Consider the following 27,989-nt stretch of genomic DNA (forward strand, 5'->3'; position numbering starts at 1 on the left):
TTAATAAAACAGGACTCAAGTGACGGGCAAAGCATCGTCCCCCGACTCTGTTGGCTTCACCTCCAGGAGCACGGCCGTGTCACACACACCAACATTTATTCCAAGACACCAGTAACAGCTCTGGGAAGAGGTGCACGCATTTCACTCCTGGTCATCAGGCAAAAAAAAACAGAGGCAAAACGCCAGAAATAGTCCTTTCAGGCCACGAGAACGCCTGGGCACTTCTTAAAAAAAAGCTTCCACCTACCTCGGCGGCAGCATTGTGCCAAAAAAGCAGTGGTTGCTCACAAAAAAAGAAAAACAAACAAAAAAAAACACCACCACTCCCCTGGGCTGGGACCTGGCCAGGGTCAGAAAGCACCCGGGAAGCAGCGGGGTGCAGAGGCCACGGCTCCCAGCCCTGCCCCAGCAAGGAGGGTGCTGCAGAGATTCGCCATCTGGATGTGCCCAGAGGTGCTGGGATGCTCCTGGGACAACCTGACCTCATTTCTCCCCAATTCTGGGTCCCTCTGGGGACCCCCCGCCACCACCCCTTGCTCTGGGAAAGCGACCACGGGAGCTCGATGTGGTCTCCGGGGGACAAAACTTTTCGTCCCCCCAATGTGGTCTGCTTTTGGGGGCAAAACCGGCCGTGCTGCTCCTTCTGGCGACCGCCAGTGAGAGAAACACAGCAAGAAGGCGCTGAGGTAGGAATAAACCACGGCTCCCTGCAGGGCAGGAGCTACGGCTCCGAGGGGCCCCCGCAGCTCGGCTCCTCCTCGGTGGGGTCGGGACGCAGCGAGCAGGAGCCCTGGGGAGAGCCGAAGCCACGACACGGCATGCAGACAGCACCGGTGCGGGGGGCGTGCGGGGGCAGCGGCATGCTGGAGGGGGGAGAGGGGCTGAGCCCCCGGAGGCAGCAGCAAACGGGTGGTGAGAGAGGGGAGCAGGGGATTAAGCCCCCAGTGGGAAGGGGGATCGGCAGCTCGAGCTGCCGGAGATGGGGAAATCCATCAGCAGCCCCAAAACACCAACCGGGGGAGGCTGAAGGGACACGGAGGGGTTGTGCGGTGGTGGGGGGAGCTCAAGGAACCAAGGGAAAGCAGTCCGGTCTCTAAAGACGGCCTAAAAAGCAGCCTGGGGGGGATGAGCAGCTCGGCAAACCCCTCCTGGAAAGGAAACCGCTGCAGAGGGGCTGCTGCTGTCGGAGCCTGGCGAGGAACGAGGGCACTTGGCTGGGTTCTGCTCGCTGCGTTGCTCTCAGCCGGGATTTCACAGCCGAGGCGGTGACCTCTGTGTCCCCCGGACAGCAGAGAGGCGGCTGGGCGCTGCCAGAACCCCACAGCCCAGCCCCAAACAGCTCCCAGAGCGGGGCTCCTGCTCCCAGCAAGCCCTCAGGGCACAGCGGCTCCGTCCCCGCAGCACCCGGCCCCAGCCCTGCTGTGCTGGGGGTCCCCGCTCACATCGGGGGGTCCTGGAGCCTGATGACAAGTGGTGGCCATCCCCACTGGGGTTCTGGGGACACCGGGGGCCCCGCTGCGGGACCAGGTCCATCGGGCTCTGGCCAGCCTGGGATGGGGGCCAGGGTGTGGCTATGGGGGGGCCATCCCAGGCAGGCTCCCAAGTCAATAGAAATGTTTCCGGCTCTGCTCCTGCCACTTGTTGTAGACGATGACTCCGATCACGATGGCGAAGACGATGGCAACGAGGGAGAAGAAGACGATTAAGAAGAGAGCCAGGCCGCTCATGGGCTCCAGCGGCGCCTCCACTGCCAGACAAAAGGAAGAAAGGCTGTGAGCTGGGCAATCGGCTCACCCCCACCCTCCCACTGCTTTGCCCACAGGTTATTCCTCCAGGGAGCTCGTTTGGAAGGACACAAAACCAGTGGGAAGAGCTCCTGTAGCTGGGAACAAGGCTCTGGCTGGTGAGAGCCTCGTCACAGAGCCAGCGGACACATTGGGGGGGGACATTTCTGGGCAGGAGTGAACACCACCAGGGTCCAAGCCCCTGTGAGTTTTCAGCAGCTCGTGTTGGTGATGCCATGCCCACGGGTAGCCTGGCACGCTCTGGAAGGCAGCACTTCTCCTCCAAGCATGCCTGTGCCAAACGAGGGCAGGTTGTGACCCAGATTGTGTCGCAGTGGGTGAGAGAAATCTGGGCACGGGCCTCCCGATCCCAGCTGGAGCTCGGCTGGTTTGCTGGTGAGGCGCCGCGCTCTCTGCTCCGTGAGCCCGCAGCTCCTCCTGCCCCTGTCCTTCCTCCTGCCCCCCACTTACTGCCCGGCAGCTTCAGGTTGTCCACCACGGGCAGGTACACCTCCCTGTCCCGCTTCTCCTCCTCCGGCGTCCGCTCCACCGTCAGCTGGTAAAGCTTCAGCGAGATGATGTCGTGGTTGTCTGCAAGCAGAGCAGAGACGTGCCCTGAGGTGTCACCGCCCGGCACGGCTCGGGCTGGGAATTTGAGTGCCACCGGTGGCACCGCGGCACCTTACAACTCGGGCACCAGCCCCAGGCCACCGGCTGTCCCCTGCCACGGGGAGAACTCACCTCTCGGGGCAGGCTCCACGCTGGGCTGAAAGCTGCGCCCAGCACGGGGCCCTCCTCCAGCACTCCCAAGGGGAAGCTTTAAGCTACTTAAACCGAGAACCAACAGCCCAGGCTGGGACATCATCTGACCCCAAAGCATTCAGCCACCCGAAAAGAGCGTGTTAGAACCAGCCTCACATGACCCCTATTTCCTTTGCTCGTGACTGCCGAGTTATTAGTGGGACAAGGAGAGTGCTCCACGCCAGCCTGCGAGTTCCCAGGGCATTAGGCAGAGATCTGAGAAAGAAAAGGAATTTTTGTTGGAGCCAACAATGAGCCCGGCCGCTGGCCATCAATGAGCTTTTGTAGGGGCATAACTCAAAATCGGGCTAAAACCTGCTGAAAGAGACACAGCGGGGTAACTTCAGGCCTCCCGGCACCCCAAGCAGCGCTGCAAGAAGTGAGAAAAGCAAAGCAGAGGGCTTCGGCTCCCTGCAAAACCCAATTTCCTTCAGCCCTGGTTGCACCACTGCTTCCAGACACACCTGGCTGGTCCCCTCCTCAACAACATCACTCTCGGGCTGGGAAATCCGAAGTGCTACGTGAACTAAACCCGGACAGGCAGCACAGCACCCCTGTGTTTTAACCCCCGGGGTGCAGCTACCTCCAGCACCGCCCTTGGGCCATGCCCAGCCACTACAGGTTGAGCCAGGAGAGCACAGGAGGAGATTTTCAGTGCTTGCTCTGTGTTACTCCTCCCAGGGCTCACATTTTGGAGGTGGACCCTCACGTTTCTCTGCTCTGAGATGCTGGCTGAAGCCTGGCCGTGTCCCTGTCACCATCTGGGTGTCACTGTCAGCCTGACCCAGCGGCAGAAGGAGCTCAAGCAAAGTGCTCGGGGGCACAGCACACCTAGACCGGGGTTTTGGCTCCTAGGGAACTGCACCAAGATGAAAAACCACGGCTCCCACTCACAGCCTGGGGGTGCCTAAAGCACAGGGAGATTTCGAGCACATCCGTGAGCCTCACCATGTACCCAGCCACACCTCCAGCACCCAAAGCTGCTTAAGTCCTGCCAGAGCTGCTCGGGAAGCAGCACTCAGGGCCCCGTGGCGGTACCTGACAGGTCTCCAGTGACAGAGGAGGTCCCAAAGTAGTACCCGCGGGGCAAGCGCACGCCCGGCACGTCGATGCAGTCCCGCCACTCGTGCTTGCCATCGATGTCAATCATCACCTGAAGGAGAGGAGCCTGCGGTAGCACCGGGGGGGGCTGGGGGCTGCCCGCTCGGCCCCGGCCATCCTCACCCACCGTCAGCCTCCTCTTGACGTAGCGGATCACCAGGAAGGTGTCGTGGTTGAGGTTGCGCACCATGGCCGTGCAGCCCCCCAGCTCGGTCGGCCTCCCGTCCCGGTCGTGGTCGTAGGTGAGCGAGCCGTTGTTCACCATGGCAGAGATGTAGGGGAAGACGCGCTGCGGGGGCAAGGCCGGGGGTGAATTTGGGGCTCTCCCCCCCACCGCTCTGCCCACTCCGTGCCAGCGTCACAACACACCTGCGGGGTGAAGAGCCGCGCCACCCTGCGCACCCCAAACTCCTTCACTCCCCGTCTGTGCCTCCCCAAATTGGGCTCAGCAGCTGACCGCGATCCCTCGCCACCCTCCAGCCTTCCTCCTCTGGGTCAGCCGTGGCTCCCACGCCTGCCTCCCTGCTCGCACGGGGATTTCTGGAGCTCGGATGAGGGAATTCCCTCACGGGGAAAGGAGACGAAGCCAAAGAGCTTGGAAACGAGTGGGTTGGCAAGAGCAAGTACCTGATTTCCCGGGCTGTACCTCCTCTTCTGAGCCTGCGAGTCCAGGGTTATCGCAAAGCAAGAAAGAGCACAGAAGCAAAATGGTCACGGACCAGAGCTTAGGATTAACTCGCAACCTGGGAAGTTTGCGGAGCTCAGCACGCTGCCTGCCTAGCGCAGGCTGAAGGCAGAGGGGGGTTGTAGGGGCCAGGTCCCAAATCCCAGGGCACAGGGCGAGGAAGCAGCACGGCTGGGCAGAAGCCCCCTCGTGCACCACGTTTCTGCTCCTCACCGTGCAGCGCAGCCGCTCTCCTGCACAAAGCCACGTGCCCGAGCACAGGCGCTGACACTGACCGTGACCAACAGCTCCCAAGGGTCCCGCAAGCCACCTGCCCCCTTCCCTCAGTAATAAAACTCTTTAATTTTTAAAGGAGAAAAAGCAGCCGTGAGCCCCCACACCATTACTGCCTGATTGGCGCTCCTCCACCTCTGTCCTTCCTCATTCGGGGGCAAGGGGGCAGCCCCTCCAGCTGCTGACTGTGCTGTCAAGCCCTAAGTGTCCCATAAAGGATTTTATTTTGTTTAGAGAAGAGCTGCTGTGCCTCTTTACCCCAGAAAAGCACGGCCACAGCCCCACACGTCAAGAGGACGGCCTCACCTACCCAGTGCCACGGCAGTCCCCGAGCAGTGCCGGTAACGGGAGGGCGCTGCTGCGGGCACAAAGTCCAGCCCCGCGCCAGAAGCCACCGGTTGCTCAACGTTTGCTCAGCAGCTCCGAGGTCAGGGCGCATCCAAACGGTGCCCCCTGTCCCTCGGGGACCGCAGTGAAGAATGACGGTGGTGCTGTGGGGTGGTTGGTGCCAACATCGTGGGGTGAAACGGTAAAAAAAGCCTGTTTTCTAGGGGCAGCTGGAAGTAGGGGCAGGGCCAGCTTTGTTTTCGGGCTGACAAAACTGACTCCAGCATCAGGACGGGTGGAGCCCGCTTTTAACTGCCTCTGTGCCCTCTTCTCCACAGAAACCAATAAACCCCAGGCAAACAAACAATGCATCACGAACCCAAAGGTCTGCAGACGGGCACCTTTCATGCCCTGCAGCAGGGCTGGCTGCCATAAAACAGCTCGGCAGGCCGGGGTTGGCCGCTGGGCTGCTCTGCTTGAGGTCTACAAGGCCCACGCTCCTGGCACAGCCTCCCCTCAACTGCTGCTTGCCAGCAGCCTTCAGCAAGCGCAGGAGCTCGCCACGCAGAGGTGATGAGATCCACCAATTTTCTCCTACCCCAGGATTTTTTTTTCCTCTGGGTGAAGCTGACAACAGAACCACCCCGCAGCTTCTCACCTATCCAAGTTATCGCTTCCCTGGGTGGAAACCAACGACACAGAGAGGGAAAGGGTGCAAAGGAAGCTGAGCAGCATCTGCTTGTAGCCAGCTGGCCTCCAAATCAGGAGCCCAAGGCCACCACCCCTCGCCGTGGGGCTGAAGGGCTGCACCAGCTGCAGGCCATAACCTGGGTGCTGAGCCAGCGCTGCCCGTGCCGCGCTCAGCAGGCACCCTGCAAGCAGCACGCTGCCAGCTATCACCCCTCGCTCACCTCCTGCTGCTTCTCCTCGTTCGGGTAGGTGTCCACAAACACCCCCAGGCCCAGGAAGTTATCCTTGCTTCCAAAGACAGGTCCTAGAAGAAATAAAATGGGCTGTTGGTGATGGTGCGAGGCAAGGAAGGCATCGCAACGCCAGGCAGGGTTGGTTCTGCGTTCTTTTGCATCATTCTCCATGCCAGGCAGTGAGGCTGGTGCTCTGCAGCTCGCACAGGGACAAGTTTACCTTCCGATCACCGAGGGAAACCCCCTGCAAGCTGAATTCGTAAGGTGTAGGGGGGCAGGGCATGCAGAGGCTTGCTGACACCATGGTGGCAGGGAGACCCAGGCCACAGGCTGATGGGATCACTGGGGAGGGCTCTCCTGCCCCCAGCTTTTCCCTGATTCTACACGAGGACCCAACGTCACCTCGCAGAACAGGGCTTCACGTGCAGAGCCGGGCACTGCAGGGCTCCACACAGCCTTGTGTGGATAAACGAGCACACAGACCCTCGGTGCCACAGGCTGGGCGCTCAGAGGGACAGGTTAAATCCCCTGCCCTGTGCTGGGCCAGGCTCCAGCTTCCCCCCCCAGCCCAGTCCCTAACGAGCTGAAGCCCCACGCTTCCAGGTGCGCCGCCCTGCACGCCTCGAGCAAGGCAAAACGGTGCTGAGCAGGCTGCAGCCTCCCAGGGACCCCACAACCCCCAGCACCACGCATCTCCCACGGCTGTCACTCCCTTTTTGGCCTGCCAGCACGAAGGGGAAGCAGCCCTCGGACCCCACAGCGCTGCAATTCCACAGAGGGCTCCCGAGGCAGCCCGGGAGCACCCGGCACTGCCCTGAGGGTCCCGCTGCGCTCACCTGGCTGCATGCGGTCCTTGGTGTACCAGATGGCGAAGCCGTCGCCGTTCAGGTTCTTCTTGCCTTGCCCGTGGATTTTGAAGTGCACCTGCAGCTCCCAGTCGCGGAGGTAGCACGGCTGCAGGGGGAGGGACGAGGGCGTGAAATCGGGGAGCCCCCAACGCCCCCCTGCACCGAGGGGCAGGCGGCGCCCACCACCACAGCCCGCGGCCCTGCCGAGCCCACGGGCACTCCCCATTTCCCTGGGCTTCAGATAGGAGCGAGGATAATTAAGCTCTTAATTAACCCCGAGGGACATCATTAGGCCGAGGGACTCGGTTGTAGCCCAGGGCTATCAGAAGCCGAGGAAACAACTCCGGGCTCGCAGCGAGGTCGGCAACTTGTGGCTAGGGAATGGGCGGCTGGAGGGGCGTGGGGAACGGCCCCGCTCCTAATTGCTCCTAATTGCTGCCGAGCCAATTATAGCCTGAGCTGCAAATGAACTCCCTGCGGGAACCCGGCGGGAGCTGAGCCTCGCACAGGCAGCGGTGTTTGTGGGAGCTGCAAAGAGGACCAAAAACCCCAACCCCAAACCTCCCTCAGTGTTTTATAGGAACGGCTCTGGATGGGGCAGCCCAAGACCCCCCCAGATTCACGCCGGGACCCCCCCTCAGGGCAGTCACCCCAAAAGGGGGCTCAGCCCACGCAGGAATCCCCAAGCTGCAAACCTCAGTGCTGCTGCCCCCAGCCCCATTCCCACCGCCCCCCTCGCCCTCCTCCCCCCCATTTTCCCCCTTATTTCCCCTCCTTTTACCCCAGACCCCCCTCACCCAACCACCCCCCCACCCCAATAACCCTCCTACCTGCTGGCCTGCCCCCCCAACCTCCCTCATTGCCCTAATTTGACCCTCACCCATCCTCAAACTCCCCAAAATCCCCCAACCACTATTACCCCACACCCCCAGCTCCCCCCCCCTTTCCCCAACCCCCCCAACCTCCCCCAAACTCACCCCATTTCCCACACCTGAACGCTTCCACCTGCTCCCTGACCCCAAAACCTCCCTCTCTGAACCCTGACCCTCACCCACCCTGTTACCCCACCCCATGGGGGGTACCCCCAGCCCCCCCCCGCCCCGCTGCCCCCCCCCCAGCCCGGGGCTCACCACGCGGTTCCAGACGGCGCCCCGCTTGCTCTGTAGGTCGGGGGTGAGGCGGATGTACTGCGGCATCACCATGGCGTTGCCCTGCAGGTCCCACAGCCCCGAGCTGGCCGAGCCCACGCCTGCCGGCCCACACACGCGGTCGCCACCGGGCACCCCAAATCCTGGCACACCCCAAAAGCCCGGCATCCCAAAGCTCCAGGGCCCAGGTAACCCCAAAACCCTGCACCGAGTACCCCAAAGCCCCGGCATCCGAATGCCCACGGCAGGTGCCCCAAAGCCCTGCACTGGGCACCCCAAAACACCCACACCAGGCACCTCAAACTGCCAGAACTGGGCATCCCAAATCCCAGCACCTCAAAACCCTAGCACCCCAAAATCCCCAGCACCTCAAAACCACGCACCAGGCACCCAAAACCCAGTACCAGGTGCCCTAAACCCCCATACCAGACACCCAACATCCCCAGCACCCCAAACCCAGCAGCAGGCGTCCAAATCCCCCTCACTGGGCACCCCAAATTCCCACACAGGGCACCCCAAACTCCCCACACCCCAAACTTGGCACCCCCACACGGGGCATCCCAAATCCTGGTACCAGGAATCTCAAAGCCGCTGCTCTCTAAGCCTGGCACCCCAAACCCCCCACACTGGGCACCCCAAAAGTCCCCAACACTCAAAACCCACGCACCAGGCACACAAGATGCAGTACCGGGCAGCCTAAATCCCTACACCGGGCACCCCAAATCCCCAGCACACCAAAACCAGAACTGGGCGCCCAAACCCCAGGGCCCAGGTACCCCAAAACCTTGCACTGAGCTCCCCCAAAACCTGGCTGCCCCAAAGCTGCACCCAAAACCCCTGCACAGAGCATCCCAAAACCCAGTACCAGGCGTCCCTGCACCCCAAACCCGCTACTTGGTGCCCCAAAACCCCAGCACCCCAAATCCCCACACCCCTAAACCACACACGGGGCACCCAAATCCTGGTACTGGGCACCCCAAAAAGCCCCACACCAGGCACCCTAAAAATCCCAGCACCCCCAAAATCCCCTCACCCTCAACCCAGCACTGGAACCCCTAAATCCAACACCAGCCCCCCCCCCAGAACCCCATTCCCGGGTCCCCCCAAACCCAGGCACCCCAATACCCGGTACGGGGTGCCCCCAATCTCCGTACCGGCCCCCCAACACCCCGGTACCTCAAATCCCAGCACCCCAAATCCGGTACCGGGCCCCGCCGACCCCCAATACCGCTCCCCCCCCGACTCCAAGTACCCCAAAACCCGGTCTCGGGTACCCTAAACCCCGGTACCGGGCACCCCAAACCCCGGTACCCCAAAACTCGGTACCCCAAAACCCGGTACCGGGAACCCCCAAACCCTGGTCCCCCGACCCCCGGCACCCCAAAAGCAGCACCGGGCCCCACACCCCCGGTACCGGGCCCCCCCCCTCGACCCCCGGTACCGGGCCCCGCCGACCCCCGGTCCCGGTGCCGCTCACCCTGGTAGGGTTTGGATAACGAGTGCTCCCGCTTCAGGTGCTCCTCGGTCTGCTCCGCCCGCGGCCCGCCGAGGCGCAGCGCCACGGCCAGCAGCCACAGCCCGGCCCGCCACCGGCCCGCCGCCGCCGCCATCTTCCCCCGCCGCCGCCCGCCCCGCGCGCCCATTGGCCGCCCCGCCCCGCCGGCGCCGCGAGCTGATTGGCCATCCGGCGCCGTCCGTCACGAAGAGGGCGGGGATAGCGCGCGGGGCATGCTGGGGAATGTAGTTCTGGGAGGGCCTCGGGGCCCGCAGAGGGGAGGGGACCGGGGCCGCGCGGGTCCTAGCGCCCCCCGCCAGCTCTCGGCTTCCCGAGTCGTGTCCCGCCCTGGGTCCTAGTGCCCCACCCCCGCTGTCCTCAGATCCCCGCTCCGTGCCCTGACCCCCCAATGCCCTTAGACACCCCGCAAGAGATCCCCCCATGCCCTAAGAGCCCCCTCCCGTGCCCTTATACCCTCCTCTTCCATGCTCTCAGCGCCTCCCCTTGCCCTTAGGGACCCCCTATGCCCTCAGAGACCCCCATGCCCTCAGCGCCCCTCCTTATCTCCCCACCCTTGCTCCCCATCCGTTCCCCTTCTGCACCCTGACCCACTCCACATAAGAGATACCCCCATATCCTACCCTGTCCTGTGCTGTCCTATCCTATCCTATCCCACCCTATCCCAATTCCATCCCATTCTGTTCTATCCCGTTTTACCCTATCCTATCCCATCCCTCCTTATCCTGTCCTGTCCATCCCATCATCCTATCCTAATCCCATCCCATCCTACCCTATCCCCTCCTATCCCATCCCATCTTATTCTATCCTACCCTATCCTGTCCTACCCGATCCCATCCCATCCCATTCTATCTCACCCTCTCCTATCCTGTCCTATCATCCCATCCCATCCCTAACCCCGTTCTGTCCTGTCCTATCCTATCCCATCCCACCCTATCCCATCCTATCCTTATCCCATCCTATCCCATCCCATTTAATTCTATCCCATCCCATCCCATCCCATCCCATCCCATCCCACCCCACCCCACCCCACCCCACCCCACCCCACCCCACCCCACCCCACCCCACCCCACCCCACCCCACCCCACCCCCTGTGGTCCCCACCCGCCATCGCCCCTTTAAGCCCCTCTCTGGGCGTTCCCGCTCTCGGCGAGGAGTGGGCGGGGCAGCGCTGCGGGGCGGGGCCTCCCCCTCCCGGGCGGGGAGGGGGCGTGGCTCCGGCGCGTGACGTCACAGCGAGCGCGGCGGCCGCGAGACCCCAACATGGCGGCGGGCAGCGGGCGGCGGCGGGGAGGAGGCGGCGGCGGCGGCGGGGGGAGCTCAGCGGGGCCGGGACCGGGCGGAGGCCGGGGCCCCGCGTCCCCCCCGCCTCTGCTACCGCCGCTGCTGCTCCTCCTGGCGCTGCCCGGCGGCGGCGGCGGCTCCCCGGTGCTGGCGGCGGGGGACAGCGTGATCCTGGGCATGCGGCTGGAGGAGAGCTCCAAACCGGCGGCGGCGGCGCAGGGCCCGATCCGGGTGACGGAGGGCAGCGAGCTCCTGCTGCGCCTCTACGGGCTGGGGCTGGGCCCGCGCACCGGCGAGCGGGTGGCCTTCGCCGAGCTGCGCCCCTCCGCCAACGCCTCGGCCGAAGCCGCCGCCGCCGCCGCTAACGGCAGCTGCCCCGAGCGCTCCCAGGACCTGGTGGTGCGGCCCGGCCCCGCCGAGCCCCGCAGCACCTCGGCGCTGCTCCGAGTGCTGGTGCAGCCGCTGCGCAAGGACGAGAGGGCCAAGACCTACGTGCTGTGCAGCCAGAGGGGGCCCGGGCAGCCCTGGCTGCCGCACCGGGGGCCCGACGGGCAGCTGGTGGTGCTGGAGGAGAAGAAGTCGCTGCTGCCGCTCTGGCTGCAGGTGACGCTGCTGGGGGGGCTGCTGGTGCTGTCGGGGATGTTCAGCGGGCTCAACCTGGGCCTCATGGCGCTGGACCCCATGGAGCTGCGCATCGTGCAGAACTGCGGCACGGAGAAGGAGAAGCGCTACGCGCGCAAGATCGAGCCCATCCGCCGCAAGGGGAACTACCTGCTGTGCTCCCTGCTGCTGGGCAACGTGCTGGTCAACACCACGCTCACCATCCTCCTCGACGACCTCATCGGCTCCGGCATCGGCGCCGTGGTGGCCTCCACCATCGGCATCGTCATCTTCGGGGAGATCGTGCCCCAGGCGCTGTGTTCCCGCCACGGGCTGGCCGTGGGCGCCAACACCATCGTGGTCACCAAGTTCTTCATGCTGGTGACCTTCCCGCTCTCCTACCCCATCAGCAAGCTCCTGGACTGCATCCTGGGCCAGGAGATCGGCACCGTCTACAACCGGGAGAAGCTGGTGGAGATGCTGAAGGTGACGGAGCCCTACAACGACCTGGTGCGGGAGGAGCTCAACATGATCCAGGGCGCCCTGGAGCTGCGCACCAAGACGGTGGAGGACGTGATGACCCCGCTGCAGAACTGCTTCATGATCAACAGCGACGCCATCCTGGACTTCAACACCATGTCGGAGATCATGGAGAGCGGCTACACGCGCATCCCCGTCTACGAGGACGAGCGCTCCAACATCATGGACATCCTCTACATCAAGGACCTGGCCTTCGTCGACCCCGACGACTGCACGCCCCTCAAGACCATCACCAAGTTCTACAACCACCCCGTCCACGTCGTCTTCCACGACACCAAGCTGGACGCCATGCTGGAGGAGTTCAAAAAGGGTGAGTGGTCAGGGCCGGGGGGGCCAAACACACCAGGGGGGCGCGTCCCGGGGCCGCCGCTTGCTTTCTGCCCAGCTCCGGTTGCACGATGCCGGAAGCAAAACTGCGGCCGAGCCTCCCTGGCAGCTCTCCAGGGACGGAGCTGCCCGGCGGCCACGAGCTTTTTGGGTGCTTTAAGGGGACGAGGGGGCTGCGGAGCCCCCACCGGGGCGTGGGGATGGGCAGCGGCCCCGTCTCGGTGCCCGACGCCTCCGGGGATCGCTCCGTAACGGCGCCGGGGCGGCGGAGGCAGAGCAATCTCTGCTGGGCGCCCGCCTCTAGAAGCGCTCTGAGAGTGTTTACTTGCGCCTCGTTTTTAATTATCGGCCCCGGAGGCCCTTGAAACGCTGCTGGAAAATTGCTCCGCTCCCTGCTCGGCTCCACTCCCTTCTCAGGGCCCTGCCCTGCCGTGCGAGACGGCCCCGAGCTTCCTGCTGGCCCCAAAAACCGAACGCAACCCGGCGGCAGGAGGGGCTGGCAGCAGCTCGGCGCCGTGTCCCTTGGTGAGGGGACAAGGGGACACCCGACCGGGCAGGGACCCCGCTGCCAGGGATGAGCAGCTCTGTGGGGTGACACCGCCGTGACCCCGCTGCTCCTCCGGCTCCCGTTCTGCTCACACCGGGGGCGCTTGGCCCTGTCCTTGTGGCACACCCCAAAACATCGTCACAGGGACCGCGCTGCGGCTCGGTGTCACTTGTGGTTGCGACCACGACGGGATCTCATCGCCTCCCAGCCTCTGCTTTGTGTCCCCGATGACCACGAGCCTTCTCGCCCGGTGCTTTTCCCTCCGTTCATCTCGCACCGGGCCGGGATTCCCACCCCCAGCCCCGTTTCCAAAATCCAGCAGAAGGGGAGCGGGGTCGGATTCTGCAGCCGTGCTGCTGGAGCTGGGCTTACAGCTGCTGCTGGCGCCGGCTTTCCCTCTGACGAATCCTTATTAAAGGATTTAAAACGCGCCCGCTCTGATTCCAAAGCCGCCGACGTCCTGCCATGATGTTGCTTTTCATAGCTGGCTCAGGAGCGGGAGGATTTGGGGGGCCCTCTCTGGGGTCACCCCAAAATTCCCGGTCCCTGGGGATGCCGCCCCACTGACAGCCCCAAAACAGATTTCGACCTGTTTCGAGCGGAAGGATAAGGAGAGGAAATCCACCCGCTGTGCTCCTGCTCGTCCTCGCTGCGGGGCACTTGGGGCACTCCCTGGTGCCACGGACACATCCCCAAGGCTGGTACCGGGGTGACAGCTCCTGAAGCAGCTTTGGTGCCAGCCCGGTGCAGATCTTGGAGTGGGGACGGGACATTTCACCCTTCACAACACCGGGGAGCACCAGGGCTTTGCCTGGAGCGGGTCAGGGGCTGTCTGTCCCCTGCTGGCTTCCCACCATGGGCACCACAAACACCCCAAAACCCCGCGGCTGCTTCTTGCACATCCTGGAAGCGGCAAAGTGGGACTTCTTCTCACTGGGTTACACAGCCAGCGAGCGGAGGCCTTGGGAATCGGCCCGTCCCCATCAACGTGGGGACCGTGGTGGCACCGGGGAGCCCTGGAGTGAGCAGCGGGGCCCGTCCCCACCGTGGGCACGCCGCCGTCACGCCCTTTGCTCTCGTCCTCGCTTGGCCCGCGGGGAGGAACCGCGGCCTGACTCATCGGGGCTGGGCCCCGCCGGTGCCGCCGTCCTTTCGCCGCTCCCTCGGGCTGGCGGTGCGGCCAAGGCCGGGGTCGGCACGGCCAAACGGTGACCGTGGGCACGGGCTCCCCTCGGTGCCGTTTTCGCCGCCTCGTCGCAGCGGGGCCGCCCGAGCCGTGGGTGTTTGGCTGAAGGAGGAGGAACCGGGGAGCTGCGCGGTGCCCGTCTCTAAAATTAGCCTTTTTCTGGGTGGGAGCGTGGCGATGAGCCGCCCGCAGCCGCCCCGCGCTGAGATTAAAGAGCAGAGAGCCCCGGGGAGGGCAGCGCCGGGCGGGCAGCGCCTGCCCTGGTGGCTCGCAGGGTGCGGAGCGCGGCCGGCTGCCAGCGTGGGGATTTCGGGGCCGAGCCTCGTGCCCAGGGCAGGGAATTCCCGAAGGTGGTGGCCGGCAGCGAGCTTTGTTGGCGAGGTTTTGGCTGAAGCAAGAGAAACGGAGCCTCGTGGCGAGGGGATGGCAGCGCTCGATTTACCCTGAGCCAGGCAACCTGCGCTCGGGGAGCCAGAGGAGTCACCGAGGCAGGGCTGGGGAGGGTTCCTGGGGACCTGGCCCCTGCAGGCAGCGTTTCCCTGCCCTGGGCTCTCTCCCCCTGGGTATTTTGGCTCCGTGCAGCACCAGGTGTCCAGAACATTCCCTCCGGGCTGGGTCAGCACAGGTCAGCGTGGCCAAGGAGGCCCAGGGAGGTGGTGGCCACTGGTGGGAACGCGGCTGTGGCTGCGTTGGTTGCCCCGTGGTGCTGGCACGGAGCTGTGCCGATGTCCCCAGGCCCCGCTGACGTGGGATGGTGCCTCCAGGACCCCTCCCCTCTCCTGTGACCCCCCGGCTGAGCCCACACCCCGAGATGTCCCGTCCCGAGCCCAGCAGGCGCCGCTGTTACGGCCTTAATTACTGTCATTAAATTAGGAAGGAGCGCCCAGCCCAGGGGCTCGTTTCCATTTGTACATCTTTATTGTTCCCTGCCCGGGGTCAAGTGCTGCAGAGGGATGGGCTGGGCCTGGTGGCAGGGTCCTGTCCCCCCCTGTGCTGCCCGGGACCCCCCAGGGCGGTGGGATCGGGGTGCCCGGCGCGTGTCGAGCATCCGTCCGTGTGCCCGCAGGGAAGTCCCACCTGGCCATCGTGCAGAAGGTGAACAACGAGGGCGAGGGAGACCCCTTCTACGAGGTGCTGGGGCTGGTGACGCTGGAGGACGTCATCGAGGAGATCATCAAGTCGGAGATCCTGGACGAATCCGACACCTACAGTAGGTCCGGGGCTCGGCCCCGCGTCCCCGTCGCGTGCCGGGGTCCCCCGGGTGCCGCCCGCCCCCGCTAACGCCGCGCTCCCCGCAGCCGACAACCGCAGCAAGAAGCGGGTGGGCAACCAGAAGAACAAGAGGGACTTCTCGGCCTTCAAGGACCCCGTCAACGAGCTGAAGGTGAAGGTGTCCCCGCAGCTGCTGCTGGCCGCTCACCGCTTCCTCTCCACGGGTGAGTTTTGGGGGGATGCCACTCTCCAGTGGCCTTGTCCTGCCTGGAGGATCCCAGAGGTGGGGAAACGGGGGCACGGCGGTCGCTGCGTTGAAGCAGGAGCCGGGGATTTGGCAGGACACATTGAGGGAGGGGGCTGTGACTATGAGACCCCGCTATCCTCCCACCCTGTGCCCCCAAACGAAAAGGGAAGGGGCTCAGGGGTGGCAGCACTGACACTTGGCAGGGCCCTGTCCCTGCAGGAGGGTCCCGTCCATGTGCTGGTGTCAGTGGGGCCTGGGGTCCCCCTGCTTCCCCCAGTACCCCCCTCCGAGGGGACGGGACGAGGACAGGGAGCCCCGGCAGCTCTGACCCCATCCCTCCTCGCCCTCAGAGGTGACGCTCTTCACGCCCAACTTCATCTCGGAGAAGATCCTGCTGCGGCTGCTCAAGTACTCGGACGTCATCCAGGAGCTGAAGTTTGACGAGGAGAACAAGAAGTCCCCGCGCCATTTCCTCTACACCAAGAACAAGTCAGCCGACTACTTCATCCTCATCCTGCAGGTACCGCCGCTCCTCCTCGCTGGCTGGGAGCGGAGCGGTGCCACCGACCACGCCTGGGGTTCCCGGGGGGAGCCGTCACCCCCCGGGGGGGGCTTTGGGGAGCCTCCTTCCACCCAGCCCAGCGCTGCGGGACGCGGTGTGCGGAGCCTGACGCCATCTCTCCCTTTTAGGGCAAGGTGGAGGTGGAGGCCGGCAAGGAGTGCATGAAGTTCGAGGCAGGAGCCTTCTCCTACTACGGGGTGATGGCCATCAGCCCGCCTCCGGTGTCGGGTAAGCGTCCCCCACGGCGTGGGCAGAGCCCCCCGCCCGTTTTAGAGCTGCTGTTGGGAAGAGGAGGTGCTGGAGGAGGCTGTCCCCAGAGCGGGGGGAACTGGAGGCTGTGGCCGGGCTCCAGTTGGGGACCCTTTGGAGGTGACAGGCAGGGACCAAGCACTCGGGGACACGCCTGTCCCACCACTCTGTGCTCGGCTCCATGTCCCCAAACCCTACGGGACAGGACTTGGGGCAGCACCACCAGGGGCTCGGCACCGTGGTCACCCACCGGGACCCTGCCCGGTGCCGCGGTGCTGACCCCGTGCCCCCGTCCCCGCAGAGACCCGCTCCCCGTCCCACGTCAGCAGCCTGAACCGCTCGGCCTCCCTGAGCTACCACGAGCGCTCCGACTCCGTCTCGTCCCCCGTGGGCGGCAGCAACAACCAGCTCAACGCCGGCGCCCCGTACGTGGCCGACTTCAGCGTGCGCGCCCTCACCGACCTCCAGTTCGTCAAGGTGAGGCTGCGCAGGGCCGGGGGGCGGCCGGGACCTCCTGGGGGACCCAATCCTCCACCCCAATCCTCTTCCATTCCCCCCGCAGATCACGCGGCAGGAGTACCAGAACGGCCTCACCGCCTCCCGCATGGACAGTTGTCCCCAGTCCCCGGACAGCAGCGCCCCCAAACCCGACCCGCCGGAGAAACCGGAGCCCGCGGACGAGACCACCAGCCTGCTGAACGAGAGGAACTGCCTGAGCCGCCGGAGCAACCACAGCCCCATGGAGAACTCCATCTGACCCCGGCCGCGGGCCAGGGACGCATCGGGACCCCCGCAGCCGCCCTGCGGGGGGGACCCTGCCCCGCTCAGAAACGCTCCGGTGGCCACGGAGCGGGTACGGGGCCGCGCCGGCCGCCCAGGGAACGGACGCGCCCGGCGTTCGCCGCAGGCACCCGCGGCGCGGTCCGAAAGGGAGCCCGGTTTTGCTGCTGCTGCTTTTTGGAGACTGATTCCGTGGTTTCAGCGCGGTGGAGGCCGGAGGCCCCGCGGCCGGGCGGACGTTCGTTCGCATGCAGCTCAGGGAGCTTCAGGTCCCGCGGGCCGGGCCCCCCCCATGGCCTCCCCGGGGGTGTTTTCGGGCCTCCTCCTTCGAGGGCGCTGAGGACAGCCAGGAGAACCCCCCCAAAAAATAAAACATCAATAAAACGGAGGCGGAACGGGGCGGGGGGGTGACTCAGGGAGTGCCGCGGCCCCGGGGCGGGGGGCTCGGGGGGGCAGGATCCGGCACACAGCTAGTGACCAAAGTACGGGCGGGGGGCTCCCCTCCGCCTCCTCCCAAGGAGTTTCTCCGAAATCGCCAGCCGGGACCCCCCCGTCGCTGCCGGGGCTCCCTCCCCACCCCCCCCAAAAAGCACAAGTCCCCTGGGTGACCGCTGTAAGTTATTGGGAGAAGGTTAATTATTTTTGTTAATCGTGTCGCGACTATCAGGTCCTAGGTTCTTCTGCGGGGAGATGCTAGAAATAATAATAATAATAATAATATTAAATCATGATGGAAATAAAAAAAAAAAAAACTTTTTTATTAAATCTTCCTCTATGCAACCCTTTCCCCCCCCGAGAATCTGTATTTATTTTTCGCATCGGGTTTGATTTGTATATTTTGGGGAGGGGGAGGCCGGGCCCGGAGGCCCTGCAGGGGCCGGTGCCGCTGTTGCAGCCTCCCCCCCAGGTTGTGGAACCGACTCTGGAATTTTATTTTATTTTTTTGCCGATCGGGTAATAAAAAAATCTCTATATCTGTATCGTCGGCCTCTTGCGTGCTTTGGGGGGGGGACGGAGGCTGAGAGCTGCCCACTCGCTTCGCCCTCGGTGCTCGGGGAGCCCCACCGGGATCCTGGGGGCGTTGGAGGGGGGCTGGCAGCGGGTCGGGGCGGTGCTGAGCCCCCAAGACCCCCCCGAGGTGTGTAAATACCTGCGGGGGGGTGTCCGGAGGGCGCAGCCGGTCTCTTTCCAGCTGTGGGCACCGGGTGGCTGATCGCCCCCACCCGTCCCCCTCAGCACCCTGCCCGGCGCCCCCTCTGCCTGCCGGGATGCTCCTGGGGCTGTCCCTTGTCACCCACCCACAGGCTGTCCCCTCTGCCTGCCCCAAGCTGCAGGGCAGCACCTGGGGGCAGCTTTTTTTTGGGGTGCGAAGCTGCCTTTTGGCGAATCCTGGCTCTCCATCCACCATGAGCTGCAACCGCAGGACCTGCAGCTCCTCGGAGCACCCTGACGTGGGTGTCCCAAAGCCAGCTGGGCTGGGAGGGGGACACGGAAGCGGTTTTTTTTTTTTTTTTTGTCCCAGTGTTTTGGTTTTGGAGGCGATAAAAGGTCGCCGGAGGGGCAGCGACAAGGGCACGCGCCTGTCCCAAAGGAGGACAAAAGGAGGTGCCCCCCCCTGCCCGTTCCATAGCGCCCTGCAGGTCCCTGGGGGGGGATTGGGACGGGGCCGTGTCCCCTCCGACGCTCTCCGTGCGCCGCCACCACCACGTCCGCACCATGCGCAGGGGACAGAGAGGCAGAGCCGGGTTTTGGTGCCGGGACCTGGTTTTGTTCTTTTTTTCCAGCGGGGACAGAGCCCTGCGGGTCCCCCCCCCCCCCAAATCCACACCGGCCTCACCGCTCCCCCCTCAGCCATCCAGCAGGTCCTGGAGCGCGGGGTCCGCCGTGTCGCAGGGCCGTCGTCCCCGGGCGTCGAGGGCGGCCGCCAGCGCGGGGTCGAGCTGCAGGAGCAGGGCGCAGACGTCCCGGTGGCCACACTCAGCCGCCTGCGGGTGACACCGGCGTCACTGCGGGCGTCACCGTGGGCGTCACCGCGGGTGGCACCGCGGGCGGGGGTCCCGTCCCCGCCACCCACCTTGTGCAGCCCGGTGCGGCCGTCCCCGTCGGCGGCGGAGGGGTCGGCGCCGTGCTCCAGGAGGAGCCGGACCACGGGCAGGTGGCCGCAGTAGCAGGCGCGGTGCAGGGCGGTGGCACCGCCGGGCGTGCGGGCGTCGCAGCGGGCACCGCGCTGCAGCAGCAGGCGGCACACCCCCAGGTGCCCGTTACGGCTGGCGTAGTGCTGGGGGGGGCAACGGGGAGGCTGAGCGGCTTCTCCCCCCCCCGGTAGCCGGTGCCCACCCGGTGCCCCCTCCCCAATTCTGCCCCCCTTGGTACCCGGTGCCCTCCTGGTTTCCCCTCACCGGTGCCCGGTGCCCCCTGGTGGCCTCCCCCACCTCACACCCAGTGCCCCCCCGGTTCCTCCCCCCCGGTACCCGGTGCCCTCCCCGTTCCCCTCCCGGTACCCAGTGCCCCCCCAGCTCCTGCCCCCGTACCCAGTGCGCCCCCGGTTCCGCCTCCCAGTGCTCAGTGCCCACCCGGTTCCCCCCCCCGCCCGGTACCCGGTTCTCCTCCAGGTACCTGTTGTCCCCCCGGTTTCTACCCCCCCCGGTATTTGGTGCCCCCCGGTTCTCCCCCCCAGTACCCGGTGCTCCCCCAGTTCCTCCCCCGGTCCCCGGTGCCCTCCGGTGTCCCCCCCCCGGTCCCCGGTGCTCCGCCGGTTCTCACTCCCCCCGGTACCCGGTTCCCCCCCGGTTCCCTCCCCCATTCCCCGGTACTCTCCCGGTTCTCCCTCCCCCGGTACCCGGTTCCCCTCCGGTTCCCCCCCCGGTCCCCGGTGCCCTCCGGTTTCCCTCCCGGTACCCGGTGCCTCCCCAATACACCCGGTTCCCCCCCGGTTCCCTCCCCCATTCCCCGGTGCTCTCCCGGTTCTCCCTCCCCCCAGCCCCCCGGTGCCCCCCGGTGCCCCCCGGTGCCCCCCGGTGCCCCCCCGGTGCCCGTTGCCCCCCGTACCAGCGCGGTGTACCCGGCCGTGTCGGTCTCGCTGGGCTCCCCCCGCCGCTCCAGCAGCTGCAGCACCCGCGCCTCGTCCCCGTCCCGCGCTGCCGCCCAGATCCCTGCGGGCAGCGGCCGGGCTCAGACCGGGGGCACCGGGAACCGGCACCGGGAACCGGGACCCGGCCCCCCCCGCCCCCTCAGCCCCCCCACACACCCCGCCTCGCCCCCCCCCAGGCCCGGCCCGGCCGCGGACCCCGCTCGAAGTCCATCTCGGCCAGGCTCTGCCTCACGCCCGGCACCGCCGCCCCCGGGGGGCAGCACGGCCCCGGGGGGGAGCGGCGGCGGCCCGCAGCCATCGGCCGGGGCGGGGGGGGCGAAAGGAGCCGAGCGCGGCCGAACGGAGCCGAGTGGAGACGAAGGGGGCCCGAGTGAGACCCGAGCAGGGCCGAAGGGAGCCGAGTGGTTCCGAAGGTGCCCGAACGGTACCCGAGCGGTTCCGAAGGGAGCCCGGTAGAGACGAAGGGAGCCGAGCGGCACCCGAGTGGTTCCGAAGAGACCCGAATGGTCCCGAAGACACCTGAGTGATTCCGAAGGCACCCGAGTGGTTCCGAAGGGAGCCCGGCAGAGCCGAAGGGAGCCGAGCAGCACCCGAGCACTCCCGAAGGCTCCCGAGTGGTCCCGAAGGTTCCCGAGTGGTTCCGAACTCACCCGAGCACCCCCTCGCCCGATCCCCGAGCGCCGCAGCGCATGCGCACTCCCCCACCCCTCCGGCAGGGGGCGCCCCCTCCCCTCCCCTCCTCCCCCCGGTGCCCCCCCCGGTGCCCCCGCCCCGTCCCCGCTTCCCACGGCCCCGGGGCCGCCGCCTGGCTCCGGGCCCAGCTCCCAGGCCCCGCCGGGACCCGGCTGCGGCTTCCGGCCCTCTCCCTGCTTCCCGGCAGGGCCCCCCCACCCCCCCCCCGGGGACCACCCCCACCCCAATCGGGTCCCTACCGGGGGGGGGGCACCGGGCTCGGGGCCAGCCCCGGGCAGCCGCAGGCCCCGGGGGGCGGCCGGGCCCCCCCCGGCCTGGGAACGGCGCCGCGATGCCCTTTTATAGCCCCGAGCGCCGCCGTTTTCCATGAGCTCAGCACCCGGGGGGGGGGTGGGGGGGAGCCCACACCCCCCCCCCCCCAGCACCGGACGCATCCCCGCTTTTTTCTCTTTTTTTTTTTTTTTTCCTCCTTTTTATTATTAATATAAAAATACTCGGGTATTTACAGCAAATAAATATATTTCGGTAACAAATAAATTACACTGGGGGTGGGGGGGGGTTATACAAAAGGGGCCCAGGCGGGCGGCGTGCAGGGGGGGGGGGGGGGGCAGCAGGCGGGGGGGGGGGGGGGGTATTTACAGCCGGGCCCCCCCGGGAGGGGGCGGATAGAAAAGTTCTCAGGAAGGAAAAAAACCCGAAAAGTCCTCGTGGAGGCGGCCGAAAAGGGCCCGCGGTGGGACACGGTGGGGGGGGGGGACACGGGGCACGGCCCCCAAGGCGGGTCACCGTCCCCAAAAATGGTCCCAAGGCCCTGGACGTGGCCCCCGCTGTGCCACGGGGCCCCAAGCAGGCTCCAGAGCCCGGGACACGGTCCCCAAGCCTTGTCCCGGTGCCTAGGACACGGTCCCCAAAATGGGCGACCGTCCCCAAGCCCTGTCCCTGGGCACAGGACACTGTCCCCAAGGCGGGGCGCGGTCCCCAAGCCCTGTCCCAATGCCTGGGACGCAGTCCCCAAGCCTTGTCCTGGTGCCTAGGACACGGTCCCCAAAACGGGTCCCGGTCCCCAAGCCTTGTCCCGGTGCCCGGGTCGCGGTTCCCAAAGCCAGACGCAGCGCCCAGGGCGCAGTACCGACGGTGGAGGTGGTGACACGGGGACAGCCGAGCCCCAGCGGTGTCACCCGAGGCAGGCAGGACGCGGTGCCCAGGTGGCTGCCGGTGCCCGTGCCGCGGTCCCGAGCCGGGTGCCGTTTCCCCGTGCTGCAGCCCCAAGGCGGGTGCTGGCAGCGGGGCGGCGATCCCCGCGGCGGGCGCCGGCGTCCTGGCGGCGGGTGCCGGGCCCTGAGGTAGGTTCGGCTGCACGGTGGCGGCTCAGACCGACGACTCCTCGGGGTTGGAGTCGGGCAGGGGCTGGCGCTGCTGCAGTTTGCGCCGCAGCTCCTCGGCCAGGTCGGCGCAGGGCGGCCGCTCCTCGGCACCCAGCGCCAGGCGGATGTAGCCGTTGGAGGAGGAACCGCGCAGGGGACCCAGGTGGATGCGGGTGGGCGAGTGCAGGGGCTGCCCGGGGATGGCGCTGGGTGGTGAGGTGGCACCCGGGGGGCCGCCGTTGCGGCAGACGGCGTGGCCCGGCACGATCTTGAGCGAGCCGTCCGAGTAGTAGTAGCTGGCCGGGTCCCAGAGCTTCTCGTCCGAGTCGGAGGCGGCGCTGGGCACGAAGCGCGGGCTGGGGGGCTCCTTGGGCAGCTCGATGGGGTACACCAGGGTGCTCTCGATGGCTTTGGCACCTTTGCCCAGCTCCTCCCGCAGCCGCCGCCAGAGCGAGAACACCACCAGCACCAGCACCAGGCACAGGGCGCCCAGGCACACCGCCACCACCCACACCAGCCCCAGGCTCTCCAGCGGCGCCCGCGTCTCCAGCGGCACCCCCGGGCCGGCCAGCACCGCCACCCGGTACACCTCGCTGCCCAGCCGGGCGCCCTGCTCCTCCGAGTAGCAGCGGTACGTGCCGCTGTGCTGCGCCCCGGCCCCCGGCACCACCAGCGCCCGCAGGCGGGCGTCGTGCAGCACCAGCGCCTGCTCGGCCGCCAGCGCTCGCCCCTCGAAGGTCCACAGCGCCTGCGCCAGGTTGGAGCCCAGGCGGCACGTCAGCACCAGGTCGGTGCCCGCCACCACCGTCACGTTTTTGGGGATGATGGGCCCTGGGGGAGGAGAGGGGCGAGTCAGGAGGGGGGCGCACAGCACCGGGGGTGTCCCTGAGGTGTCACCTCCCGTGCCACGTGCCCTGCCGCCCCCGTGACACGTCCCCAACGTCCCGGCTCCACGCGGCGCCGGGTCTCACCTTGCTTGGCCACCTGCGGCAGGGTGCATGCGCGGGTGTCAGAGCTCAGCACGTCCTGGACCAGCTGGGACCTGCGGGAGGAGACGGCGGCGGAGGTGAGGGGGGGGCCCCGCAGCGCAACGGGGAGTCCCGCGGGCACCCCCTTACCCGTTGAGGCCCTCGGTGCGGACGCAGAGGCTGGCGTTGCGGCTCCAGGCGCAGTACGGGTCCCGGGCGAGGACGCAGTCCGTGCAGGACTGGTAGCGGCTGCAGTCGGCCAGCGGCAGCTGGGCCACCTGGAAGCGCGAGCCGGCGAAGAGCAGCTTCTGCGAGGGCAGGGACAGGCGGGGAGGTGACAGTGAGGTGACACCGCGCGACGCCGTGGCCCCCAGCCCCTTCCCGCGGCACCGCTCACCTTCCGACCCGCCAGCACCAGGCTCTCCACGGGCTGCGCCGGCTCGAAAACCTGCAGCTCCTCGACCAGGTGGACGTGAGCGCCCAGGTTCAGCGCCTTGTGCACCCAGCCGTCACCTGCGGGCCGTGGCAGGAGGGTGAGGGGCGTCCCCACAGCTCCCCTGCGTCCCCCCCGGCCGCCCGGCAAGGTACCTGTGCCGATGAAGAGCACCTCGTAGATGGTGCCGTCCAGCCCCGACACCCGGTCCACCACCAGCTGGGTGAAGTTGGCGTCCTTCTTGAGCAGCAGCGGGCGCCCGCGGTGGGGCAGGATGGGCTCGTCCATCAGCGGGTGCTTCTTGGCGAAGTTGAGGGTGTTGTCGGGCAGCTCCAGGGAGCTGGCGAAGCCGTTCTGGCGGTGCCAGTCGGTGATGCACTGGGGACAGACAGTGCCGTCAGCACACAGCCGGCCCCTGTGCCCCCCCACCCTCTGCCACGGCCCCGTGCCCCCCCCCAGCACTCACCGCCCCGGGACGGGGGCTCGGCACCTCGTCCGAGTAGCGGCCCCACTTCTGCGCCTGCTCCCGGTACTCCTTGTAGGGCCCCTCGAACGCCTTCTTCACCTCCAGGATGTGGTACCGGCAGATAGCCGAGACGTCCACGTCCCCCCTGCAGGGACAGTGAAGGTTTGGGGGGGCACCGACCACGGGGAACCCTCTGGGGGCTGTGGGGCCACTTCCCACGCGCTCACCAGCGGGCCTGGAAGACCCCAAAAAACGTCGTGTCCTGCCAGTCGGCCCCGGGCAGGGTGAAGACAGCCTGGAGGCGGTTGAAGTGGAGCTGCTGCTCGGGCGCCGAGCACACCAGGCGAGCCTTGAGGAAGGTCGTCCACTTCTTCTGCAGCGTGCGGGCACCGCCGACATCCCCCTGGGCACCGAGCGGGCGTCAGGGCAGCACCGGCGCCTTTGCCAGCTGCACCGAGCCCCGCCGGGACAGCACCCCGCGGTAGGGGACGCCCCCCTCCCCCGTACCTTGCAGACCCTCGCCACGCGGGCCACCACCTGCTCCGCGTAGCAGTCGTACTCCACCGCCCGCTCGCTGAAGAAGAAATAAACCTTGTCGTCGTCCCCTGTGCTGCTGGCTGCGCTCTCCTGCACGTACGCCGAGGCCACGAAGTGGGGCTCTGCGGGGTAAAAGGAGACGGGTAGCAGCAAGCCAGGGGGGGGACATGCCCCCCCCCGGGAGCCCGGCGTACCGTTGAGCCAGGAGGTGAGGTACTCCGTCTTCATGGAGTAGTGCGGGCCCAGGTTGCGGAGGATGACGGGCTCCGTGCCCAGGAAGTTGTTGAAGGTGGCCGAGTACAGCTCGCCGTCTGCAAGGGGGGGGTTAGGGGGGGTTAGGGGCAGGGTGGGCACCCCCCGAGGCCGCCGGGGGGGGCAGGGGGTGCCCCACGGTGCCACCTACCCACGATGAGGCCGGTGTGTCCCTTGGTGGGGTCGTACGGGCACTTGCCCTTGCCGTCCTCGAAAGCCACTTGGTCCAGGGTGAAGCCGGACAGCTCCTGGGGGCACGGGAGTGGGGGGGCCAAACCCCCTCCCCACGTCACATCCCCCCCGCGCCCAACCAGCCCCAGGGCACGGGGACAACCCAGGTGACCCCCCTGGGGACAGGGACACCCCTGGATAGCCTTCGTGGGACAGGGACACCCAATGGTGCTCCTGGGGACAGGGACGGCCTTGGATTGATGCTCCTGGGGATAGGGACACCCCCAAATGGTGCTCCTGGGGACAGGGACCCCCCCAAATGGTGCTCCTGGGGACAGGGACCCCCCAAATCATGCTCCTGGGGACAGGACATCCCCAAATGATATCCCTTGGGACAAGGACAACCCCCCAGAAGACCCTCCTGGACACAGGGACCCCCCCCAAATGATGTTTCTGGACACAGGGACGCCCCCAAACGATGTTCGTTGATACAAGGACACCCCCAAACAATGCTCCTGGACACAGGGACCTCCCCAAAACGAAGCTCCAGCACCAGAGGGGGCTGCCCTGGAACCCGCAGCCTAACACAGAGGCCCCAGGCCGAGGCTCCCAGCAGGGGGAGCAGCACTGGACGTGGCTGGGTTTTTTTTGGGGGGGTCCCTCGGGGTGGGGGGGCCGCACTCACGATGTAGGTGCACTTGGGCTGGAAGGCGTAGGTGCCGCAGGCGTACAGGTGGGAGCTGTTGTAGCTCTGCAGGAAGCGCACGTAGTTGAAGCAGTCGGTCTGGGGGGGGGGCAACACATGGTTAATTGACGAGGGGGGGGTGCCACGCAAACTGGGGGTGCCCCACACCCCCCCCACAGCCCCCTCTGCGCCCCCCAACCTGGTTGTTTTTGCCCTTCTGGATGCACTCGGCTTTCTTCTCCACGGGGGCCTCCCAGGAGATCTGGGGGGGGGGGGGGAGAAAAGGGGTCAGCAGGAGGGCTCCCCCCAACGCTCCCCCCTTAAAAAAAAAAATAAAAATCCCCCCCCCCCCCCAAAGCTCCAGGGGGGGCTCACCGCCGCCTTCAGCTCCACGGTGCCGGTGGCCAGGGCGAAGACGGCCTCGCGGGCCCCCACGTAGAGCAGGGCCTCGGCCTCATCCAGCGTCAGCGTCAGGTAGTGCGAGACCCCCCCCCGCGAGAAGCGCTTGGCCGCGTCCTTCAGCTCTGCGGGACAGCAAATTGGGGGGTGGGGGGGGTCGTGGGGACATCGAGGCAAGGCCACCGCCATCCCCGTGGCCGTCCCCCCACCCCCAGGCCGCGGGTGGGCACCGCTGGCACCCCGGGGCACCCGCGGCCCCCTCCGGAAGCCCCCCGGCCCCCCCGCGCACAAAGGGCTCTTTGTCACCGCTGCAGGCGCTGGCGGCGCCGGGGAACACAGCGGCCTTTGGCGAGACCCCGCGCCCCCCCCCCACCCCGAGCCCCCCCTGCCCGCCCCCAGGCCAGGCCGAGCCCGTAGAAAGGCCCCATTGACAGGGCAGGCAGCAGGGCCCCGGGCGGGGACGGCACCGGGACGGGGACAAGGGACAGGGATGGGGGCACTGGGGGGGGCCTGGGCACGCCACAGCGGTGGGGGGCACGGAACGGGGCCGGGGGGCTTGGGCACGGCACGGGGGGCACAGCGTAGGGACAGGGGCATGGCACGGGGACAGGGGGCAGGGTATAGGAACGGGGGCATGGGTGGGGGCGCAGCACAGGGACAATGGCACAGGAAAGGGACGGGGGGGTCTGGGGCACGGGGACTTGGGCACAGGGGGGGCTCGGGTATGAGCACGGGGCGTGAAATGGGGACAGCGGCACGGCAAAGGGACAGGGGCTGGGGCATGGGCACGGCACGGGGACCCTGTGGGGACAGGGGTGTTGGGGACAGAGCAGGGACACGGGGCAAGGAACGGGGACAGCAGCGTGACAAAGGGACGGGGTCTGGGACACGGGCATGGGACACGGCACGGGGACGCTGGCACAGGGCAGGGACAGGGGGCACGGGCATGGGGACATGGGGCACTGGCATGGCACAGGAATTGGGGACAGAGGGCACGGGGATGGTGCAACGGGGCACGGAAAGGGGACGTGGGGTGCTGGCACAGCACGAGGATGGGGACAAGGGACGTGGCAAAGGGACGGGGACATAGGACACCGGCACGGCAAACGGCTGGGGGTCCCCGGGTGCTGGCACAGCACGGGGACAAGAACACGGGGCACAGCAAAGGGACGGGGACAGCGGGGCTGGCATGGCACGGGGACAGGGACACAGCACGCGGCACAGATGGGGGACACGGGGTGCTGGCACGGCCAAGGGATGGCACCTCGGGCGCTGGCACGAGTGACAACGGGGGACAGGACAAAGGGACGGGGACCTGTTCTGGGGGGGGGGGGTTATGGTACTCACCCGCGTAGGGGACGGTTTTTCGGGGCACGGCGCTCCACGAGGACCCCGGGGTGGCGCTGGGGACGAGTGCCAGCAGCGAGGCGAGGGCCAGCAGCGAGCGGGGGGCCATGGTGCCGGCAGGGGGGGTGGGCTGCTTTTGGGGAGGGGAAAGGGGTGTGGGGGGGGGGACACCCAGCCCTGGTCAGGGTTACGGGGCGTCACCCCCGGCGGTGGCGGCGTCACGCGGGCGGCGCGGGGACAAGGCGGGCATTGAGGGCCGCGCGTCACGAGGCCGAGGCACCCCACGCGGGACGGGGTGGGGGGGACACGAGGCGTGGGGTCAGGGTCCTGGGGGGGCCTCTCTGGGACCCCCGTGGGCGTGCGGCCCCCCTGGGCTCAATCCGTCCAGGTGGCAGAGACCCCCCCCCGCTCCCTGCCGGGGTCTGGGTGCCCCCCAAGCCTCTCCCTACCCTGATGGGGGGGTGCAGCCCGCGGTGCCCCCCACCCGCTCCGTCCCCGCGGTCACTCCTCCGGCCACTTCCCGCCCTGACGCATCCAGGCGGGTCCGGGGGGGGCCACGCAGGAGGAAACAGGCCCTTCCTCTTCCTCCCCCCCCTCCAGGGACAGCCTCACCCCCCCGTCCCGTGCCCCCCCCCCCCTCCCCGGC

The 27,989-nt window shown here is 67.1% G+C and overlaps 4 protein-coding genes across 9 annotated transcripts; 1 reads left to right on the forward strand and 3 right to left on the reverse strand.

The window, feature by feature from the left end:
* Positions 1 to 79: 79 nt before the first annotated feature.
* LMAN2L (lectin, mannose binding 2 like) lies at positions 80 to 9,544 on the reverse strand. Of its 4 annotated transcripts, none has more exons than XM_038171871.2 (9): positions 9,368 to 9,541; positions 7,873 to 7,953; positions 6,731 to 6,848; positions 5,883 to 5,965; positions 4,314 to 4,346; positions 3,814 to 3,975; positions 3,624 to 3,738; positions 2,256 to 2,375; positions 80 to 1,747 (listed from the first exon to the last, which is right to left on the reverse strand). In XM_038171871.2, exons 2-9 carry the CDS (start codon positions 7,942 to 7,944, stop codon positions 1,605 to 1,607), a joined length of 846 nt encoding a protein of 281 aa, XP_038027799.1. In that variant the 5' UTR covers positions 7,945 to 7,953; positions 9,368 to 9,541; the 3' UTR covers positions 80 to 1,604. The 4 variants fall into 4 exon arrangements, with proteins under 4 accessions (XP_038027799.1, XP_038027796.2, XP_038027797.2 ...); XM_038171868.2 differs by having other exon boundaries at positions 7,873 to 7,991; XM_038171870.2 differs by lacking the exon at positions 80 to 1,747 and adding an exon at positions 2,703 to 2,801 and having other exon boundaries at positions 7,873 to 7,991; positions 9,368 to 9,544.
* A 1,084-nt stretch (positions 9,545 to 10,628) lies between these two features.
* Positions 10,629 to 17,911, forward strand: CNNM4 (cyclin and CBS domain divalent metal cation transport mediator 4). The gene is made up of 7 exons (XM_038171872.2): positions 10,629 to 12,137; positions 14,954 to 15,097; positions 15,186 to 15,323; positions 15,697 to 15,866; positions 16,037 to 16,136; positions 16,459 to 16,634; positions 16,720 to 17,911. The coding sequence occupies exons 1-7, from the start codon at positions 10,667 to 10,669 to the stop codon at positions 16,912 to 16,914; spliced, it is 2,394 nt and encodes a 797-aa protein (XP_038027800.1). The 5' UTR covers positions 10,629 to 10,666; the 3' UTR covers positions 16,915 to 17,911.
* Positions 17,912 to 18,683: 772 nt separating this feature from the next.
* Positions 18,684 to 21,104, reverse strand: ANKRD39 (ankyrin repeat domain 39). 2 transcript variants are annotated; one of them, XM_072027186.1, is made up of 5 exons: positions 20,961 to 21,104; positions 20,457 to 20,547; positions 19,986 to 20,089; positions 19,012 to 19,215; positions 18,684 to 18,922 (listed from the first exon to the last, which is right to left on the reverse strand). In XM_072027186.1, exons 1-5 carry the CDS (start codon positions 21,087 to 21,089, stop codon positions 18,785 to 18,787), a joined length of 666 nt encoding a protein of 221 aa, XP_071883287.1. In that variant the 5' UTR covers positions 21,090 to 21,104; the 3' UTR covers positions 18,684 to 18,784. The 2 variants fall into 2 exon arrangements, with proteins under 2 accessions (XP_071883287.1, XP_038027801.1); XM_038171873.2 differs by lacking the exons at positions 20,457 to 20,547; positions 20,961 to 21,104 and adding an exon at positions 20,224 to 20,382.
* Positions 21,105 to 21,334: 230 nt separating this feature from the next.
* SEMA4C (semaphorin 4C) lies at positions 21,335 to 27,985 on the reverse strand. 2 transcript variants are annotated; one of them, XM_038171876.2, is made up of 15 exons: positions 27,793 to 27,985; positions 27,344 to 27,473; positions 25,973 to 26,121; positions 25,797 to 25,859; positions 25,598 to 25,696; positions 24,893 to 24,989; positions 24,684 to 24,800; positions 24,460 to 24,611; positions 24,180 to 24,355; positions 23,953 to 24,097; positions 23,642 to 23,864; positions 23,451 to 23,566; positions 23,204 to 23,361; positions 23,057 to 23,127; positions 21,335 to 22,916 (listed from the first exon to the last, which is right to left on the reverse strand). In XM_038171876.2, the coding sequence occupies exons 2-15, from the start codon at positions 27,450 to 27,452 to the stop codon at positions 22,090 to 22,092; spliced, it is 2,502 nt and encodes an 833-aa protein (XP_038027804.1). In that variant the 5' UTR covers positions 27,453 to 27,473; positions 27,793 to 27,985; the 3' UTR covers positions 21,335 to 22,089. The 2 variants fall into 2 exon arrangements, with proteins under 2 accessions (XP_038027804.1, XP_038027803.1); XM_038171875.2 differs by having other exon boundaries at positions 27,344 to 27,476.
* Positions 27,986 to 27,989: the final 4 nt, after the last annotated feature.

This window comes from Anas platyrhynchos, chromosome 23 (genome assembly GCF_047663525.1).
Source record: "Anas platyrhynchos isolate ZD024472 breed Pekin duck chromosome 23, IASCAAS_PekinDuck_T2T, whole genome shotgun sequence".
In the NCBI taxonomy this organism is placed as follows: Eukaryota; Metazoa; Chordata; class Aves; order Anseriformes; family Anatidae; genus Anas; species Anas platyrhynchos.

What these genes read in the sequence shown, in the direction of transcription:
- LMAN2L (XM_038171868.2), bottom strand. Translation starts at nt 9,533, where the DNA reads ATGGGCGCGCGGGGCGGGCGGCGGCGGGGGAAGATGGCGGCGGCGGCG. An exon ending in GCGCCGTCTGGAACCGCGTG is followed by an intron (nt 6,849 to 7,872) that starts GTGAGCCCCGGG and finishes CTCCCCCTGCAG; the next exon opens with CCGTGCTACCTCCGCGACTG. An exon ending in CAAGGACCGCATGCAGCCAG is followed by an intron (nt 5,966 to 6,730) that starts GTGAGCGCAGCG and finishes TATTTCTTCTAG; the next exon opens with GACCTGTCTTTGGAAGCAAG.
- CNNM4 (XM_038171872.2), top strand. Translation starts at nt 10,667, where the DNA reads ATGGCGGCGGGCAGCGGGCGGCGGCGGGGAGGAGGCGGCGGCGGCGGC. An exon ending in GGACGAATCCGACACCTACA is followed by an intron (nt 15,098 to 15,185) that starts GTAGGTCCGGGG and finishes CGCTCCCCGCAG; the next exon opens with CCGACAACCGCAGCAAGAAG. An exon ending in ACTTCATCCTCATCCTGCAG is followed by an intron (nt 15,867 to 16,036) that starts GTACCGCCGCTC and finishes TCTCCCTTTTAG; the next exon opens with GGCAAGGTGGAGGTGGAGGC.
- ANKRD39 (XM_072027186.1), bottom strand. Translation starts at nt 21,089, where the DNA reads ATGGAAAACGGCGGCGCTCGGGGCTATAAAAGGGCATCGCGGCGCCGT. An exon ending in AGCCCGGTGCCCCCCCCCCG is followed by an intron (nt 20,548 to 20,960) that starts GTAGGGACCCGA and finishes GGAATCACTCAG; the next exon opens with GTGTCTTCGGGACCATTCGG. An exon ending in GCCGCACCGGGCTGCACAAG is followed by an intron (nt 18,923 to 19,011) that starts GTGGGTGGCGGG and finishes TGTCACCCGCAG; the next exon opens with GCGGCTGAGTGTGGCCACCG.
- SEMA4C (XM_038171876.2), bottom strand. Translation starts at nt 27,452, where the DNA reads ATGGCCCCCCGCTCGCTGCTGGCCCTCGCCTCGCTGCTGGCACTCGTC. An exon ending in GGGGTCTTCCAGGCCCGCTG is followed by an intron (nt 24,098 to 24,179) that starts GTGAGCGCGTGG and finishes CTGTCCCTGCAG; the next exon opens with GGGGGACGTGGACGTCTCGG. An exon ending in CGAGCCCCCGTCCCGGGGCG is followed by an intron (nt 23,865 to 23,952) that starts GTGAGTGCTGGG and finishes GTCTGTCCCCAG; the next exon opens with TGCATCACCGACTGGCACCG.